Source organism: Ranitomeya imitator, chromosome 1 (assembly GCF_032444005.1).
Source record: "Ranitomeya imitator isolate aRanImi1 chromosome 1, aRanImi1.pri, whole genome shotgun sequence".
Lineage (NCBI taxonomy): Eukaryota > Metazoa > Chordata > Amphibia > Anura > Dendrobatidae > Ranitomeya > Ranitomeya imitator.
In genome coordinates, this window is record NC_091282.1 from 574,389,926 (window position 1) to 574,411,381 (window position 21,456).

Consider the following 21,456-nt stretch of genomic DNA (forward strand, 5'->3'; position numbering starts at 1 on the left):
CTATCTTTGTACCACATGGCAGCCATTCTCAAGGCCGCAAAGGACTGGTGGGATGGGGATCTTAATTATAGATGGCTCCCAACAGTTTGCTCCCTACAGGTCTACTAGACTTTTGCTAGAAATCGAACTACTGTAGCTGCCTGAATTAAAATTTTCCTTTACATACGATGTGCTTGATTTCTTTTTGGAATAACCTTGACACTGACAAAATCCCTATATACACGCATTTCTGTAAAAGCGATAGAGGCACACATCTCTGGGTTGTCGCTAGACCTGTGGGTGGTGTCAGGTATAAGGAGCCTTGACAAACTCTTAAATTGCCCTGTTTTCCCCTCCTTTGCAGATCTGTCCCAACTTTACAAGATTCCCAAAACGTGCTTTTATCAGCACTTCCAAATTCGTCATTTTATTCATTCATGTACATTTCCAGCTTGGTGGAGTCCTGACCCATCAGACATGATGCAGAAATATTTTAAAGTAGAATATTCCAAAAAACATGGATTGTCTCAGTTTTATAGGACTCTTAATTCGCCAGTGGAGTCGGTCAAACTCCTTTATATGATTGCCTGGGAGAAAGCACTACCTTTCTCTTCCACCCCCGAACACTGGTAGACTGCGGCCACATTTACTAAAAGGTACTCTTCCGGCATTAACCATCTTCAACAACTAAAGAAGATACCTATGAACTGGTATCTGACCCCTTATAAAATTTCCAAATTTAGCAAATCATATTCCTCATTATGCTGGAAGGGATGGAGTAAAAAAGGGGATCTGGGTCATGTGTGGTGGTGGTGCCCAAAGATAAGAGAATTCTGGAATTGAGTGGCAGATTTAAATCAGTACTTTGATAAATTTCCCTTTAACCCTAGAGGGGTCCTTGGCAGTCTAAAGGTACCGTCACACTGGACGATATCGCTAGCGATCCGTGACGTTGCAGCGTCCTGGATAGCGATATCGTCCAGTGTGACACGCAGCAGCGATCAGGCCCCTGCTGTGATATCGCTGGTCGGGGCAGAAAGTCCAGGACTTTATTTCGTCGCTGGCTCTCCCGCTGACATCGCTGAATTGGCGTGTGTGACGCCGATTCAGCGATGTCTTCGCTGGTAACCAGGGTAAACATCGGGTTACTAAGCGCAGGGCTGCGCTTAGTAACCCGATGTTTATCCTGGTTACCATCGTTAAAGTAAAAAAAACAACCACTACATACTTACCTACCGCTGTCTGTCCCCGGCTGTGAGCGCCGGGCAGCCGGAAAGCAGAGCGGTGACGTCACCGCTCTGATTTCCGGCCGCTGTGCTCACAGTCAGTGCAGGAAAGCACAGCGCCGGAGGACAGACAGCGGAAGGTAAGTATGTAGTGGTTGTTTTTTTTTACTTTAACGATGGTAACCAGGGTAAACATCGGGTTACTAAGCGCGGCCCTGCGCTTAGTAACCCGATGTTTACCCTGGTTACCCGGGGACTTCGGGATCGTTGGTCGCTGGACAACTGTCTGTGTGACAGCTCTCCAGCGACCAAACAGCGACGCTGCAGCGATCCGGATCGTTGTCGGTATCGCTGCAGCGTCGCTTAGTGTGACGGTACCTTAAGTATTGGGTTTGACCTTCTTCCCCCAAACCTAGTTCCAGTGATAAACCATGTTTTTACAGCTGCCTGTCAGAGCCTGGCAAGGCACTGGAGAGAAGCTACTACCCCCACACAGGAGGAACTCATTGGTAGGATAAATTCTCATTATCTACATGAACGAGGTTTGGTTCACTCAAAGCAAAAAGGAAGTCAGTCCCAGTGGGAGATTTGGGAGACTTCTGGATTGACGATAGCTCACACTTAGGATAGTTTTTAATATTTTTTCCTGGTTCTTATGGTCTTTTCATAATCAGATTGGTATGCAAAAATGTTTTAATCAAAGCTCCTTAAGCTCATTCCCCCACCACCACTAGCCTTTCCTTCTGTGTGATCCTTTTTTTTCCCCTCCTAGAATATCCAATTTGGAATTAGTTTATACTAGTGGTGATAATTTGGACATGACTGCTATATTGATATAATTGTGTAAACAAGTTTTTTCTGTTATAAGATTTTTTTTTAATAAAAAATGTATTGTTATATAAAAAAAACAAAAAAGACAAAAAGACAACCCTAAGCACACAGCTAAAATAACAAAGGAGTGGCTTCAGAACAACTCTGCGACCATTCTTGACTGGCCTAGCCAGAGCCCTGACCTAAACCCAATGGAGCATCTCTGGAGAGACCTGAAAATGACTGTCCACCAACATTCACCATCCAACCTGACGAACTAGAGAGGATCTACAAGGAAGAATGGCAGAGGATCCCCAAATACGGGTGTGAAAAACTTGTTGCATCATTCCCAAGAAGACTCATGGCTGCACTAGCTCAAAAGGTGCTTCTACTCAATACTGAGCAAAGGGTCTGAATACCTATGACCATGTGATATTTCAGTTTTTCTTTAATACAGTTGTAAAAATTATTACCGTACATTTTTTTTTCAGTCAAGATGAGGTGCAGAGTGTACATATATATATATATATATATAGTCTAAGGGTTTTTCTGTCTGTCTGTCTTGGAAATCCCGTGTCTCTGATTGGTCGAGGCCGCCAGGCCTCGACCAATCAGCAACGGGCACAACGACGATGATGTCATAATGGTTGCCATGGCGACGATGATGTCATAAAGGTCGCCTCGACCAATCAGCGACGGGCACAATCTGCCGCGAATTCTGGAATCATCATTGTCCATATACTACTGGGACATGCATATTCTAGAATACCCGATGCGTTAGACCCGCCAGGCCTCGACCAATCAGCAACGGGCACAGCGACGATGATGTCATAAAGGACGTAGAAATCCCACGTTTCTGATTCAGCGACGGGCACAGTATCGACGTAGATGTCATAATGGTTGCCATGGCGACGATGATGTCATAAAGGTTGCCTCGACCAATCAGCGACGGGCATAGTCTGCTGCGAATTCTGGAATCATCTTTGTCCATATACTACTGGGACATGCATATTCTAGAATACCCGATGCGTTAGAATCGGGCCACAATCTAGTGTATGTATGTATATATATATATATATATATATATATATTATATATATACACACACACACAGTTATATGAAAAAGTTCGGGCACCCGTATTAATCTTAAGCTTAATGTTTTATAAAAATTGTTTTTTTTGCAACAGCTACTTCAGTTTCATATATCTAATAACTGTTGGACACAGTAATGTTTCTGCCTTGAGATGAGGTTTATTGTACTAATAGAAAATGTGCGATCTGCATTCAAACAAAATTTGACAAGTGCATAAGTATGGGCACCCCACCAGAAAAGTGACATTAATATTTAGTAGATCCTCCTTTTGCAAAAATAACAGCCTCTAGTCGCTTCCTGTAGCTTTTAATGAGTTCCTGGATGAAGGTATTTTTGACCATTCCTCTTTACAAAACAATTCCAGTTCAGTTAAGTTTGATGGTCACCGAGCATGGACAGCCCTCTTCAAATGATCCCACAGATGGTCAATGATATTCACCCCAGCGGACCCCTAAGCAGCATCGGTCACCCTGACCGAATACCACAGGTGGTGTCACGAACACTACCATTATGTACAAACTCTAACCCCTTTTTATTGGGCGCCCCTCAAAGGGCCACGGTCCGGGTCGGGCCACCGTGACATCCCAGCTGAGGGAACTGAAGGACCCGGTACCCCACTGCCCTTTCCATGCATGTCCACGTAGTATATTGCACAGTCCACGTAGTCTACTATATCTACTATATAATTCTCTAAGGGTCACTTCCGTCTTTCTGTCTGTATGTCTGTCCTTCTGTCTGTCACGGATATTCATTGGTCGCGGCCTCGGTCTGTCATGGAATCCAAGTCGCTGATTGGTCTCGCCAGCAGCTTGTCATGGCTGCCGCAACCAATCAGCGACGGCCACAGTCCGATTAGTCCCTCCCTACTCCCCTGCAGTCAGCGCCCGCGCCATACTCTACGCAGCCACCGCTCACACAGGGTTAATGCCAGCGGTAACGGACCGCGTTATGCCGCGGGTAACTCACTCCGTTACCGCCATTAACCCTGTGTGACCAAGTTTTTACTATTGATGCTACATCTAATGTTAAAAATAATAAAAAAAATAATAAATCATTATATACTCCCCTTCCGCCACCTTTCCCGCTCCTCGCTACGCTCCGGTAACCGCTCCATGCAAGCGGCAACTTCCGGTGGCAAGGATGGTATGGGAGAAGGGCCTGCCATGACGTCACGGTCATGTGACCGCGACGTCATCAAATGCCGTGCGCGCCTGCACGAGAAGGACCTGCCATGATGTCACGGTCATGTGAATGAAATAAGAGGGGCCCTCGGAAGGTGAGTATATGTTTATCTTTTAACCTGTGACATACGTGACTGGGCAATATACTACGTCGCTGTGCAATATACTATGTCGCTGGGCAATATATTACGTGGACATGCATATTCTAGAATACCCGATGCGTTAGAATCGGGCCACCATCTAGTGTGTGTGTGTGTGTGTGTGTGTGTGTGTGTGTGTGTGTGTGTGTGTGTGTGTGTGTGTGTGTATGTAATATATATATATATATATATATATATATATATATATAACGGGAAGACGGAGCGGTGCCCGGCTTCCATCCGGACAGGTGAATAGGAAATACTCACCTGCTCCTGGCGCTATCCCTGCCTGTCCCATGGTACCGCAGCTTCTTCGCGCCTGCGCGAGAAGGACCTGCCATGACGTGACGGTCACATGACCGTGACGTCATGGCAGGTCCTTCTCGCGCAGGGCCTGTGAGGACGTCGCAGTCACATGACCGACGTCACAGCAGGTCCTTCTCGCGCAGGCTCGCAGGGCCTGTGATGACGTCGCGGTCACATGACCGGGACGTCATGGCAGGTCCTTCTCCCATACCATCGTTGGCACCGGAACCTGCCGCTTCCATGGAGAGGTTACGGAGCGTCTCGAGGAGCGGGAAAGGTGAGTATATAATAATTTTTTATTACTTTTAACATCAGATCCTTTTACTATTGACACTGCATAGGCAGCGTCGATAGTAAAAACTTGGTCACACAGGGTTAATAGTGGCGGTAACGGAGTGAGTTACCCACGGCATAACGCGGTCCGTTACCGCTGCCATTAACCCTGTGTGAGCGGTGACTGCGGGGAGTATGGAGCGGGCACCGACTGCGGGGGAGTAGGGGGGGACTTATCGGACTGTGGCCGTCGCTGATTGGTCGCGGCAGCCATGACAGGCAGCTGCCGAGACCAATCAGCGAATGAATATCCGTGACAGAAAGAACGAAGGACAGACGGAAGTGACCCTTAGACAATTATATAGTAGAATATATATATATATATATATATATATATATATATATATATATATATATATATATATATATATATATATATATATATATATGTATATGTATATGTATATGTATATGTATATGTATATGTATATATATATATATATATATATATATATATATATATATATATATATATATATATATATATATATATATATATACTAGATTGTGGCCCGATTCTAACGCATCGGGTATTCTAGAATATGCATGTCCCAGTAGTATATGGAAAAAGATGATTCCAGAATTCGCAGCAGACTATGCCCGTCACTGATTGGTCGAGGCAACCTTTATGACATCATCGTCGCCATGGCAACCATTATGACATCATCGTCGTTGTGCCCGTCGCTGATTGGCGGCCTCGACCAATCAGAGAGCCGGGATTTCCAGGACAGACAGACAGACAGACGGAAAAACCCTTAGGCAATTATATATATATATAGATGCCCCATATAATGCTGCATAAAGGTTAATAATGGCCCCATAAGATGCTCCATAGACACATGTGCCTCATATAGTGCTGCACGAACCTTGATTATCACCCCATAAGATGCTCCATAAAGATATTTGCCCCATATAATCCTGCACAAACGTTGATTATGGCCCCATAAGATGCTCTATAAAGATATTTGCGCCATATAATGCTGCACAAACATTGATTATGGCCCCATAAGATGCTCCATACAGACACTTGTCCCATATAGTGCTGCACAAACTTTGATTATGGCCCCATAAGATGCTCCATACAGACACTTGCCCCATATAGTGCTGCTCAAACGTCGATTATGGCCCCATACAGACACTTGGTCCATATAGTGCTGCACAAACATTGATTATGGCCCCATAAGATGCTCCATACAGACACTTGCCCCATATAGTGCTGCACAAACGTTATGGCCCCATAAGATGCTCCATACAGACACTTGCCCCATATAGTGCTGCACAAATGTTATGGCCCCATAAGATGCTCCATACAGACACTTGCCCCATATAGTGCTGCACAAATGTTATGGCCCCATAAGATGCTCCATACAGACACCTGCCCCATATAGTGCTGCACAAAAGTTGATTATGGCCCCATAAGATGCCCCATACAGACATTTGCCCCATATAGTGCTGCACAAATGTTGATTATGGCCCCATACAGACATTTGCCCCATATAGTGCTGCACAAATGTTGATTATGGCCCCATAAGATGCTCCATACAGACACTTGCGCCATATAGTGCTGCACAAATGTTATGGCCCCATAAGATGCTCCATACAGACACTTACCCCATTTGCTGTAGCTGCGATAAAAAAAAAAAAAAAAAAAATCACACTCTCACCTCTCCATCGCTCAGGCCCCCGACACTTTCAATATTCACCTGACTTTGTTCCGGCGCCACTCAATCTTCAGTGTCTTATGCACTGACGTTCAGGCAGAGGGCGCGCACTAACCACGTCACTGCGCCCTCTGACCTGAGCGTCACTGCAGAAGATGCTGAAGATGGAGCGGCACTGGAACGAGGAGCAGGTGAGTATAGCGCAGCGCTCCCCTCCCCGTTATACTCACCTGCTCCTGGCACGGTGCAGTCCCTGCTTCACCGGCATTTTATCATAGACATCAGACCATAAGATTAGTGTGGCTTTCTATGTGGCGTATGTGTATACCCGGACTCAGAGATCCCAAAACTTTCAAATAAGACATAAGGCGATTAGTAACAACAAATATTAAAGGCCTATGAACGCATGACTTTGTGATACAGTTCTTCTCACTTTGGTTAAAGCCATTGATATGGTACCATATTCTAATAATACTATGACCCCTGGTACCATTATAGGGCATGAGAATATGTAAAGCTGTGGAGCCAAATGCGGAGTGCCTTAGTCTCACTGGTGCCTCCCGAGAAGTTGGTTGGGGAACACTATGACAACAAAATATTCTCCACCCATGGCAGTGAAGCCAGCAGTTGCCAAAATGGCGAGATGGCTAGGAATTTCAGAAACCACACTCTATTGGGACTCTGAGTCTGGTTCCTGAAGGCAGGCCATTAAATTATCCCTCTCTTTAAGACTGAATCACAGTTTAGGCCTGCACATAATTACATCAAGTCCTAGGGTGGCAGGAAAAAGGCGAAAGCATTTTAAAATGTCATTTTTATTTGTATATGTAAATGCCACTGCAAGGTAATTGTTCCTAAATGTGGCAGAAGCAGGGAGTGAGGATTGGCGAGCTTTTGGCATGCATGAGGTCTGAACTAGATGCTCGCCACCCCTTAGCCCTAAAGGTTTTCCCCATATTTCACTACTCTACCCCTGCTTCCCCTCATTAACCTTTCCATACACAGAGAGGCATCAGCTCACGGACAGTGCCCTCCTGTACACACATCATGGTAGGATCCATATTACAGGAGGGCAGTAGATAACAGCATGGTATCTCAAGCAGGAGGTCATTGAGATTGGAGCGCATCCTGTATGCAGTGTGTATCTGTGTAGCAGGATGTCTAGGGATGTGTCTGTACAAAGTGGAAATGCATCTGTTTCCACATAGATTGGTGACAAATATTTGCACAGAAAATCTTTTTTCCATGCATAGGCTGGGTTTACACCTATGTTCAGAAATACTGTTTGTCTGTTCCGTTTTAGGAACAGATAAATGGTAATTTTTGCATTCTTCTTCATTTAAAAAAAAAAGTCAATGTGGTATGTTTTTTTCTTCCTTTCCAAAAAAATAAAACAAAACAAACCCCATAATAATCAATGAGGTCCCTCTGCTTCCATTTGCATCAATTATTGAAAGGGGATTTATCATCAGAATTTCACCCCCAAAACTATTTATATGGACATGTAGCTCTTCCAAAGACAAGTCCTGCAATACCTTTACATGGCCGCTCTGTCCCTCCATTACTGAGAAATCAGTGTTTGATTAAATATGCAAATGAGGCTGTAGATCTGAAGCCTTTGTCACTCCAGCTCACTGTAGATCTTAAGCCTCTGTCACTCTAGCTCTATTTCCCACCCAGCGCCACCTCCTCCTGCTTCACTAACAACTCATTTACTGTGTGATTTCCGGCTAGGGAGCAGTCAGAAAAGAATGAGGAAGAGTCATTGAGCGAGGAAGAGAGACAATGTCAAAGGCTTGGAAGAGATTGAATGAGCAGAAAGCACTTCATCCTCATTTATACAGTTAGGTCCATATATATTTGGACACAGACAACATTTTTCTAATTTTGGTTATAGACATTACCACAATTAATTTTAAAAAAAACAATTCAGATGCAGTTGAAGTTCAGACTTTCAGCTTTCATTTGAAGGTATCCACAGAGGTTTCACTGCACGGTGCAAGCCACTCATAAGCATCAAGATTAAAAAGGCTAGACTGGACTTTGCTAAAAAAAACATCTAAAAAAGCCAGCACAGTTCTGGAAGAACATTCTTTGGACAGATGAAACCAAGATCAACCTCTACCAGAATGATGGAAAGAGAAAAGTATGGCGAAGGCGTGGTACAGCTCATGATCCAAAGCATACCACATCATCTGTAAAACACGGCGGAGGCAGTGTGATGGCTTGGGCATGCATGGCTGCCAGTGGCACTGGGTCACTAGTGTTTATTGATGATGTGACACAGGACAGAAGCAGCCGAATGAATTCTGAGGTATTCAGAGCCATACTGTGTGCTCAGATCCAGCCAAATGCAGCCAAATTGATTGGTCCTCATTTCATACTAGAGATGGACAATGACCCAAAACATAAAGCCAAAGCAACCTAGGAGTTTATTAAAGCAAAGAAGTGGAATATTCTTGAATGGCCAAGTCAGTCACCTGATCTCAACCCAATTGAGCAGCATTTCACTTGTTAAAGACTAAACTTCAGACAGAAAGGCCCACAAATAAACAGCAACTGAAAACCACCGCAGTGAAGGCCTGGCAGAGCATCAAAAAGGAGGAAACACAGCGTCTGGTGATGTCCATGAGTTCAAGACTTCAGGCAGTCATTGCCAACAAAGGGTTTTCAACCAAGAACTAGAAATGAACATTTTATTTAAAATTATTGAATCTGTCCAATTACTTTTAGTCCCTTTAAAAACAGGGTGGCACATGCTAATGAGCTGAAACTCCTAAACCCTTCATCCAATTTTAATGTGGATACCCTCAAATGAAAGCTGAAAGTCTGAACTTCAACTGCATCTGAATTGTTTTGTTTAAAATTCATTGTGGTAATGTCTAGACTATAACCAAAATTAGAAAAATGTTGTCTCTGTCCAAATATATATGGACCTAACTGTATATCCATTCCTACACTGATTTCTCAGTAATGGAGGGACGGACCAGCCATATAAAGGTTTTGCTGGACTTGTCTTTGAGAGAGCAACATGCACATATAAATAGTTAAGGGGAAACTGACACATTCCCCTTAATGGATACATTTTAACCCCTTTCTCCCAGCTGACGGAATAGTACGTCAGCTGGCAGATCCCCTGCTTTGAGGTGGGCTCCGGCGGTGAGCCCACCTCAAAGCCGCGACATGTCAGCTGTTTTGTACAGCTGACATGTGTGCGCAATGAGCGCGAGCAGAATCGCGATCCGCCCGCACCCATTAACAAGTTAAATGCCGCAGTCAAGCGCTGACAGCGGCATCTAACTAGCGCTCCCAGCCGCGCGGCTGGAGGTGCTCGCACTGCTGACCCCCGTCACATGATCGGGGGTCAGCGGTGCATTGCCATAACAACCAGAGGTCTCCTTGAGACCTCTATGGTTGTTGATGGCCGATTGCTTTGAGCGCCACCCTGTGGTCGGCGTTCAAAGTACACCTGCATTTCTGCTACATAGAGGTGATCTGTGCTTCACCTCTATGTAGCAGAGGCGATCGTGTAGTGCATGCTTCTAGCCTCCTATGGAGGTTATTGAAGCATGCCAAAATTTAAAAAAAAAATAAAGTGATTAAAAATATAAAAAAAATATATAAAAGTTCAAATCACCCCCCTTTCACCCCAATCAAAATAAAACAATTTAAAAAAAATCAAACATACACATATTTGGTATCTCCGCGTTCAGAATCGCCCGATCTATCAACTAAAAAAAAAGCGAGAAAAAAATTCGAAACACCAGAATCACGTTTTTTTGGTCGCTGCGACATTGCATTAAAATGCAATAACGGGCGATCAAAAGAACGTATCTACACCAAAATGGTATCATTAAAAACGCCAGCTCGGCATGCAAAAAATAAGCCCTCAACCGACCCCAGATCACGTAAAATGGAGATGCTACGGGTATCGGAAAATCGCGCAATTTTTTTTTCTTTTTTTAGCAAACTTTGGAATTTTTTTTCACAACTTAGATAAAAAATAACCTAGACATGTTAGGTGTCTATGAACTCGAAATTACCTGGAGAATTATAATATCAGTTTTAGCATTTAGTGAACCTAGCAAAAAAGCCAAACAAAAAACAAGTGTGGGATTGCACTTTTTTTGCAATTTCATCACACTTGGAATTTTTTTTCCCGTTTTCTGTTACATGGCATGGTAAAACCAATGGTATCGTTCAAAAGTACAACTCGTCCTGCAAAAATAAGCCCTCACATGGCCATATTGACGGAAAAATAAAAAAGTTATGGCTCTGGGAAGGAGGGGAGCGAAAAACAAAAATGAAAAAAAAAAAAAACAGAAAAAGCTCCGGGGGTGAAGGGGTTAAACATGAATTCTGTTATTCTGTTTGTAGAATGGAATTTTGAATACAGGTGTGAACCTAGCTCCAGGACCATGTAATGTTCAGTGATTTTGTAGAATAAACAAGTATTGTTATTAAATAAAATGTGAAAACAGTAAGGAGATGTGCACACATTGAGTAAAATTTCTGCACCATTTCTGCAGCTCTTGGCAGGACACACAGCTGCAAAAAGATTTTGCATGTGTTTTTGACTAATTGGAGAGGTCATTGGGGAAAACACAGGGCACAAACACAGAACTGACATACTGCTGATTATTTTCTGCACCAAGTCTGCAAGTCAAAAATACTCAATGTGTGCATTAGGCCGGTTTCACATTAGCGTTTTGAGGAGCTGCGGACTTCCTCAGTGAAGCCCCGCCCTCGGCCGCTAGCTCCGCCTACTTCTGCATGCGGCCTGTGTACCTATCTTTAATATTAGGTACGCAGGTCGTGCCGCTATATGCGGATGCTTCCGCATGTGTTGTTTTGACGATGCGGCGACCAGCGAAGGACGCAGCTTGTAGCAATTTTTTTTTCTCCGCATCATCAAAACAACGCATGCGGAAGCATCCTCATACACCCGCACAACCTGCGTACCTAATGTTAAAGATATGTACGCAGGCCGCATGCAGAAGTAGGCGGAGCTAGCGGCTGACGGCAGGGCTTTACGGAGGAAGCCCGCAGCTCCTCAAAACGCTAATATGAAACTAGCCTAACACTTTAGGTTTCTCATTGCTTGCATCAGGTTTTGTCACAAATCCGCGCAGAAACAAAAACGCACCAAATCTGCAACGTGTATATCAGCTAAGAATTTGCACAGACCTTCAACGAGTTCCAATCGGCATCGCTCACTGCCACCGATCTCATTTTTCGGCTTGGCAGAAGAATATCTCTGTGCACTTCCCAGAAGGCAACCTTTGGTTGAAAAAAACAAAAAACAAACAATTCAGTTCTATGAATACATAACCTGCTTTTATTTGTACTAATCTTATAGGCTTCCTTTGTCAGTCCTCAGGAAGAGTTCACTGATCATGGTCAAACAGTGACAGAAAAAAATGTGGCTTTACTGCGATGTGTGAACACCGCTGCGTCTTCCCCGTCCTCTGCAGTGACGCTCAGGTCAGGGGGCGCGATGACACGATTAATGTGCCCACTGCCCTCTGCCTGAACAGTCAGTGCAGAGGACGGGAAGACACAGCGACGCCGGCGGTGGAACGGTAAAGGTGAGTATAGCAAGTGCCGGGGGCCTGAGTGATGAGAGGTAGTGTGTGTTTTGTTTTTTGTTTTTTATCGCAGCAACAGCATATGGGGCAAATATCTGTATGGAACATCTTATGTGCCATGTGCAGCATTATATGGGGCAAATATCTGTATGGGGCCATGTGCAGCATTATATGGGGCAAATATCTGTATGGGGCCATGTGCAGCATTATATGGGGGCAAATATCTGTATGGGGCCATGTGCAGCATTATATGGGGCAAATATCTGTATGGGGCCATGTGCAGCATTATATGGGGGCAAATATCTGTATGGGGCCATGTGCAGCATTATATGGGGGCGAATATCTGTATGGGGCCATGTGCAGCATTATATGGGGGCAAATATCTGTATGGGGCCATGTGCAGCATTATATGGGGGCAAATATCTGTATGGGGCCATGTGCAGCATTATATGGGGGCAAATATCTGTATGGGGCCATGTGCAGCATTATATGGGGGCAAATATCTGTATGGGGCCATGTGCAGCATTATATGGGGGCAAATATCTGTATGGGGCCATGTGCAGCATTATATGGGGGCAAATATCTGTATGGGGCATCTTATGGGGCCATGTGCAGCATTATATGGGGCAAATATCTGTATGGGGCCATGTGCAGCATTATATGGGGCAAATATCTGTATGGATCATCTTATGGGGCCATGTGCAGCATTATATGGGGCAAATATCTGTATGGGGCCATGTGCAGCATTATATGGGGCAAATATCTGTATGGGGCCATGTGCAGCATTATATGGGGGCAAATATCTGTATGGGGCCATGTGCAGCATTATATGGGGGCGAATATCTGTATGGGGCCATGTGCAGCATTATATGGGGCAAATATCTGTATGGGGCCATGTGCAGCACTATATGGGGGCAAATATCTGTATGGGGCCATGTGCAGCATTATATGGGGCAAATATCTGTATGGGGCCACGTGCAGCATTATATGGGGGTAAATATCTGTATGGGGCCACGTGCAGCATTATATGGGGGCAAATATCTGTATGGGGCCATGTGCAGCATTATACGGGGCAAATATCTGTATGGGGCCATGTGCAGCATTATATGGGGCAAATATCTGTATGGGGCCACGTGCAGCATTATATGGGGGCAAATATCTGTATGGGGCCATGTGCAGCATTATATGGGGGCAAATATCTGTATGGGGCATCTTATGGGGCCATATGCAGCATTATATGGGGCAAATATCTGTATGGGGCCATGTGCAGCACTATATGGGGGCAAATATCTGTATGGAGCATCTTATGGAGCCATGTACAGCATAATATGGGGCAAATATCTGCATGGAGCATCTTATGGGGCCATGTGCAGCATTATATGGGGCAAATATCTGTATGGGGCCATGTGCAGCATTATATGGGGCAAATATCTGTATGGAGCCATGTGCAGCATTATATGGGGCAAATATCTGTATGGGGCCATGTGCAGCATTGTATGGGGGCAAATATCTGTATGGAGCATCTTATGGGGCCATGTGCAGCATTATATGGGGCAAATATCTGTATGGAGCATCTTATGGGGCCATGTGCAGCATTATATGGGGCAAATATCTGTATGGGGCCATGTGCAGCATTATATGGGGCAAATATCTGTATGGGGCCATGTGCAGCATTATATGGGGCAAATATCTGTATGGAGCATCTTATGGAGCAATGTGCAGCATTACATGGGGCAAATATCTGTATGGGGCCATGTGCAGCATTATATGGGGGCAAATATCTGTATGGAGCATCTTATGGGGCCATGTGCAGCATTATATGGGGCAAATATCTGTATGGAGCATCTTATGGGGCCATGTGCAGCATTATATGGGGCAAATATCTGTATGGAGCATCTTTTGGAGCCATGTGCAGCATTATATGGGGCAAATATCTGTATGGGGCCATGTGCAGCATTATATGGGGCAAATATCTGTATGGAGCATCTTATGGAGCCATGTGCAGCATTATATGGGGCAAATATCTGTATGGGGCCATGTGCAGCATTATATGGGGGCAAATATCTGTATGGAGCATCTTATGGGGCCATGTGCAGCATTATATGGGGCAAATATCTGTATGGAGCATCTTATGGGGCCATGTGCAGCATATGGGGCAAATATCTGTATGGAACATCTTATGGGGCCATGTGCAGCATTATATGGGGCAAATATCTGTATGGAGCATCTTATGGGGCCATGGGCAGCATTATATGGGGGCAAATATCTGTATGGAACATCCTATGGAGCCATGTGCAGCATTATATGGGGCAAATATCTGTATGGGGCATCTTATGGGGCCATGTGCAGCATTATATGGGGCAAATATCTGTATGGAGCATCTTATGGGGCCATGTGCAGCATTATATGGGGGCAAATATCTGTATGGGGCCATGTGCAGCATTATATGGGGCAAATATCTGTATGGAGCATCTTATGGGGCCATGTGCAGCATTATATGGGGGCAAATATCTGTATAGGGCCATGTGCAGCATTATATGGGGCAAATATCTGTATGGAGCCATGTGCAGCATTATATGGGGCAAATATCTGTATGGAGCATCTTATGGGGCCATGTGCAGCATTATATGGGGCAAATATCTGTATGGAGCATCTTATGGGGCCATGTGCAGCATTATATGGGGCAATTATCTGTATGGAGCATCTTATGGGGCCATGTGCAGCATTATATGGGGCAAATATCTGTATGGAGCATCTTATGGCGCCATGTGCAGCATTATATGGGGCAAATATCTTTATGGAACATCTTATGGCGCCATGTGCAGCATTATATGGGGGCAAATATCTGTATGGAGCATCTTATGGAGCCATGTGCAGCATTATATGGGGCAAATATCTGTATGGAGCATCTTATGGGCCATGTGCAGCATTATATGGGGCAAATATCTGTATGGAACATCTTATGGGGCCATGTGCAGCATTATATGGGGCAAATATCTTTATGGAACATCTTATGGCGCCATGTGCAGCATTATATGGGGCAAATATCTGTATGGAGCATCTTATGGGGCCATGTGCAGCATTATATGGGGCAAATATCTTTATGGAACATCTTATGGCGCCATGTGCAGCATTATATGGGGGCAAATATCTGTATGGAGCATCTTATGGAGCCATGTGCAGCATTATATGGGGCAAATATCTGTATGGGGCCATGTGCTGCATTATATGGGGCAAATATCTGTATGGAGCATCTTATGGGCCATGTGCAGCATTATATGGGGCAAATATCTGTATGGGGCCATGTGCAGCATTATATGGGGGCAAATATCTGTATGGAGCATCTTATGGGGCCATGTGCAGCATTATATGGGGCAAATATCTGTATGGAGCATCTTATGGGGCCATGTGCAGCATTATATGGGGCAAATATCTGTATGGAGCATCTTATTGGGCCATGTGCAGCATTATATGGGGGCAAATATCTGTATGGAACATCCTATGGAGCCATGTGCAGCATTATATGGGGCAATTATCTGTATGGGGCATCTTATGGGGCCATGTGCAGCATTATATGGGGCAAATATCTGTATGGAGCATCTTATGGGGCCATGTGCAGCATTATATGGGGGCAAATATCTGTATGGGGCCATGTGCAGCATTATATGGGGCAAATATCTGTATGGAGCATCTTATGGGGCCATGTGCAGCATTATATGGGGGCAAATATCTGTATAGGGCCATGTGCAGCATTATATGGGGCAAATATCTGTATGGAGCCATGTGCAGCATTATATGGGGCAAATATCTGTATGGAGCATCTTATGGGGCCATGTGCAGCATTATATGGGGCAAATATCTGTATGGAGCATCTTATGGGGCCATGTGCAGCATTATATGGGGCAATTATCTGTATGGAGCATCTTATGGGGCCATGTGCAGCATTATATGGGGCAAATATCTGTATGGAGCATCTTATGGCGCCATGTGCAGCATTATATGGGGCAAATATCTTTATGGAACATCTTATGGCGCCATGTGCAGCATTATATGGGGCAAATATCTGTATGGAGCATCTTATGGGGCCATGTGCAGCATTATATGGGGCAAATATCTTTATGGAACATTTTATGGCGCCATGTGCAGCATTATATGGGGGCAAATATCTGTATGGAGCATCTTATGGAGCCATGTGCAGCATTATATGGGGCAAATATCTGTATGGGGCCATGTGCAGCATTATATGGGGCAAATATCTGTATGGAGCATCTTATGGGCCATGTGCAGCATTATATGGGGCAAATATCTGTATGGAACATCTTATGGGGCCATGTGCAGCATTATATGGGGCAAATATCTTTATGGAACATCTTATGGCGCCATGTGCAGCATTATATGGGGCAAATATCTGTATGGAGCATCTTATGGGGCCATGTGCAGCATTATATGGGGCAAATATCTGTATGGGGCCATGTGCAGCATTATATGGGGCAAATATCTGTATGGAGCATCTTATGGGCCATGTGCAGCATTATATGGGGCAAATATCTGTATGGAACATCTTATGGGGCCATGTGCAGCATTATATGGGGCAAATATCTTTATGGAACATCTTATGGCGCCATGTGCAGCATTATATGGGGCAAATATCTTTATGGAACATCTTATGGCGCCATGTGCAGCATTATATGGGGCAAATATCTGTATGGAGCATCTTATGGGGCCATGTGCAGCATTATATGGGGCAAATATCTGTATGGAGCATCGTATGGAGCCATGTGAAGCATAATATGGGGCAAATATCTGTATGGAGCATCTTATGGGGCCATGTGCAGCATTATATGGGGCAAATATCTGTATGGAGCCATGTGCAGCATTATATGGGGCAAATATCTGTATGGAGCATCTTATGGCGCCATGTGCAGCATTATATGGGGCAAATATCTTTATGGAACATCTTATGGCGCCATGTGCAGCATTATATGGGGGCAAATATCTGTATGGAGCATCTTATGGAGCCATGTGCAGCATTATATGGGGCAAATATCTGTATGGGGCCATGTGCAGCATTATATGGGGCAAATATCTGTATGGAGCATCTTATGGGCCATGTGCAGCATTATATGGGGCAAATATCTGTATGGAACATCTTATGGGGCCATGTGCAGCATTATATGGGGCAAATATCTTTATGGAACATCTTATGGCGCCATGTGCAGCATTATATGGGGCAAATATCTGTATGGAGCATTTTATGGGGCCATGTGCAGCATTATATGGGGCAAATATCTGTATGGAGCATCTTATGGGGCCATGTGCAGTATTATATGGGGCAAATATCAGTATGGAGCATCTTATGGAGCCATGTGCAGCATTATATGGGGCAAATATCTGTATGGAGCATCTTATGGGGCCATGTGCAGCATTATATGGGGCAAATATCTGTATGGAGCATCGTATGGAGCCATGTGCAGCATAATATGGGGCAAATATCTGTATGGAGCATCTTATGGGGCCATGTGCAGCATTATATGGGGCAAATATCTGTATGGAGCATCTTATGGGCCCATGTGCAGCATTATATGGGGCAAATATCTGTATGGAACATCTTATGGGGCCATGTGCAGCATTATATGGGGCAAATATCTGTATGGAGCATCTTATGGGGCCATGTGCAGCATTATATGGGGCAAATATCTGTATGGAGCATCGTATGGAGCCATGTGCAGCATAATATGGGGCAAATATCTGTATGGAGCATCTTATGGGGCAAATATCTGTATGGAGCATCTTATGGGCCCATGTGCAGCATTATATGGGGCAAATATCTGTATGGAACATCTTATGGGGCCATGTGCAGCATTATATGGGGCAAATATCTGTATGGGGCATCTTATGGGGCCATGTGCAGCATTATATGGGGCAAATATCTGTATGGAGCATCTTATAGGGCCATGTGCAGCATTATATGGGGCAAATATCTGTATGGAGCATCTTATGGGCCCATGTGCAGCATTATATGGGGCAAATATCTGTATGGAACATCTTATGGGGCCATGTGCAGCATTACATGGGGCAAATATCTGTATGGAGCATCTTATAGGGCCATGTGCAGCATTATATGGGGCAAATATTTCTATGGAGCATCTTATGGGGCCATAATCCGCATTTGTGCAGCATTATATGAGGCATATTTTAATATGGAGCATCTTATGGAGCCCATCATAAACTGTATGGAGCATTATATGGGGCGTATTTTGTATGGAGCATCTTATGGGGCCCATCATGAACTGTATGGAGCATTATATGGTGCTCCTGATTCAATATGGATATTCAAAAACATTTAACCTACTGATGTCTCTATTTTTACTTTTATTGGTATCTATTTTTATTTTTGACATTCACCGGTAGCTGCTGCATTTTCCACTCTAGGCTTATACTCAAGTCATTAAGTTTTCTCAGTTTTTTTTAGCAAAATTAGGGGGGGTCGGCTTATACTCGAGTATATACGGTAATTCAAGCTGAATTTTGATAAGGCACTGCAACCTTGCATCTCTGGGGTCCTGAGCTCAAATCCCACCAAGGACATCTGAGAGGAGTTTGTGTGGGTTTCCTCCAGGCGCTCCGGTTTCCTCCCACACTCCAAACACATACTAATAGGGAATATAGATTGTGAGCCCCAGTGGGGACAGTGATAATGTATGTAAAGCGCTGCAAAATATGATGGCACTATATAAGCGAGATAAATTGAATTCCACTGCAGTAGCTGAACATGAAAATATTTTATAATGAACATTAGGGACAAAGATCAGACAAAAATTGGAGCTGCGGACCATGGCAACTAATGATATTCCTGCTTTGACTTTATAATTGGAAATATGGCACCCATATAGTTAGTGCATGACTTTGCACAGTCCAGAACTGCACATGGGTTCAACGCAAATTAGAATTGGTGGTAACATAGGAGCTGTAAGACCCTTGCGGTTGGTTGTACATCACTGCTGCCTTGCTGGGCATGCAAAATGCACTGATGGGGCCAGGAAGTGCACTCTCAGCTTCACTGCGCAGCAACAGGGAGGCAGAGGTCTACTAAGGGCTGGTGGTGACACCACAATGCCCACAGGTACCGATAACATGATCAGTGGGATGGCCAGTCCGCACGAGACACACCGCCCCGTGGCCAGTCCGCACGAGACACACCGCCCCGTGGCCAGTCCGCACGAGACACACCGCCCCGTGGCCAGTCCGCACGAGACACACCGCCCCGTCGCCAGTCCGCACGAGACACACCGCCCCGTCGCCAGTCCGCACGAGACACACCGCCCCGTCGCCAGTCCGCACGAGACACACCGCCCCGTCGCCAGTCCGCACGAGACACACCGCCCCGTCGCCAGTCCGCACGAGACACACCGCCCCGTCGCCAGTCCGCACGAGACACACCGCCCCGTGGCCAGTCCGCACGAGACACACCGCCCCGTGGCCAGTCCGCACGAGACACACCGCCCCGTGGCCAGTCCGCACGAGACACACCGCCCCGTGGCCAGTCCGCACGAGACACACCGCCCCGTGGCCAGTCCGCACGAGACACACCGCCCCGTGGCCAGTCCGCACGAGACACACCGCCCCGTGGCCAGTCCGCACGAGACACACCGCCCCGTGGCCAGTCCGCACGAGACACACCGCCCCGTGGCCAGTCCGCACGAGACACACCGCCCCGTGGCCAGTCCGCACGAGACACACCGCCCCGTGGCCAGTCCGCACGAGACACACCGCCCCGTGGCCAGTCCGCACGAGACACACCGCCCCGTGGCCAGTCCGCACGAGACACACCGCCCCGTGGCCAGTCCGCACGAGACACACCGCCCCGTGGCCAGTCCGCACGAGACACACCGCCCCGTGGCCAGTCCGCACGAGACACACCGCCCCGTGGCCAGTCCGCACGAGACACACCGCCCCGTGGCCAGTCCGCACGAGACACACCGCCCCGTGGCCAGTCCGCACGAGACACACCGCCCCGTGGCCAGTCCGCACGAGACACACCGCCCCGTGGCAAGTCCGCACGAGACACACCGCCCCGTGGCAAGTCCGCACGAGACACACCGCCCCGTGGCCAGTCTGCACGAGACACACCGCCCCGTGGCCAGTCACCCACTCATTGGCATATCACCACTGCAGCTACAAAACTGGATTTGATTGAGATAGAACAAATACCACAATTGGGTCTTTTATACAGACATGGTGGAATTTTGGTGGGATAGAGAACCAGATAATGTTCCCATTGACCTGGCTGTCCTTACTCTGTGATGCCGCTGAAGCTTGGCAGCCGCCCGCTCTCACCCCATCACCATCTGCCAGGAGCTGAATATTCCCTGCTGTGGGCATGTTACGGGGCGATGGGGACAGGTGGGAGATGCCATGGAGCGTGTGGCCCCTCTCTCCATTCCTCAGCCACTGGAGCTCTCCAATTAGTAACAGTCCTTTGTGGCCGTATGACACAACATAACTAGACATGCACTATAGGGTCTGGCCTGCACGGGGGGGTCAAAGGGTTAATGATAGAAACCTTCCCTTCCGGGCACCTTACGTTTGGCATAATCTATGGCATTAGTGCCAAATAATTGGGCGAGGAGTCCACAAAGGGCTGTAATGTGGTGCCACCATCTTGGAAGAACCAGTTGTAGAACCTGCCCAGAGGACACGTGCATGTCCAGTGCGTTCTACAGATAACGCGACATGTGTACATGTGCCAGCCGCACGGCACAGGTTAGAGGTCACGGGCTCACGTGTCTCCATTACACTCACCTCTGACCCGGCGACAACCGAAACACAGCCCTGTCCCAGGAGTCACCTGTTCCCGAAGCAGCCGGGAAAGAGAACCGAGCCTTATCACCGACATCCCCGTGCCGGTCTACACCGCCGCCATAACCACCCGGAACTGCGGGGTCAGGACGAGGGCTACTGCATCACGGGAAATGTAGTTCCTCACAAAGCTCCACAGTATAGAGCGCTAGGAATGCGAACTACCGCCACCATGGCGACAAGAGAAGGGGCTGCTGGGACGTGTAGTTTATGTGCGAGAACAACTTGTTGACTTCTACCCTCGTTATCAGGTAGTCTGTAAAAGGTGTAAAGAGGTGG

At 46.1% G+C, this 21,456-nt stretch overlaps 1 protein-coding gene across 2 annotated transcripts in view; it reads right to left on the reverse strand.

Moving 5' to 3' along the window:
- Window positions 1-21,254, reverse strand: part of POLRMT (RNA polymerase mitochondrial) — a 126,748-nt gene extending 105,494 nt beyond the window's left edge. For both annotated transcript variants that reach the window (XM_069767830.1, XM_069767829.1), the window contains exons 1-2: window positions 21,121-21,254; window positions 11,918-12,010 (exon numbers count right to left, since the gene is read on the reverse strand). In XM_069767830.1, coding sequence (XP_069623931.1) covers window positions 11,918-12,010; window positions 21,121-21,214 — 187 coding nt within the window. In that variant the 5' untranslated portion in view covers window positions 21,215-21,254. The remainder of the gene's footprint in view (window positions 1-11,917; window positions 12,011-21,120) is intronic.
- Window positions 21,255-21,456: the final 202 nt, after the last annotated feature.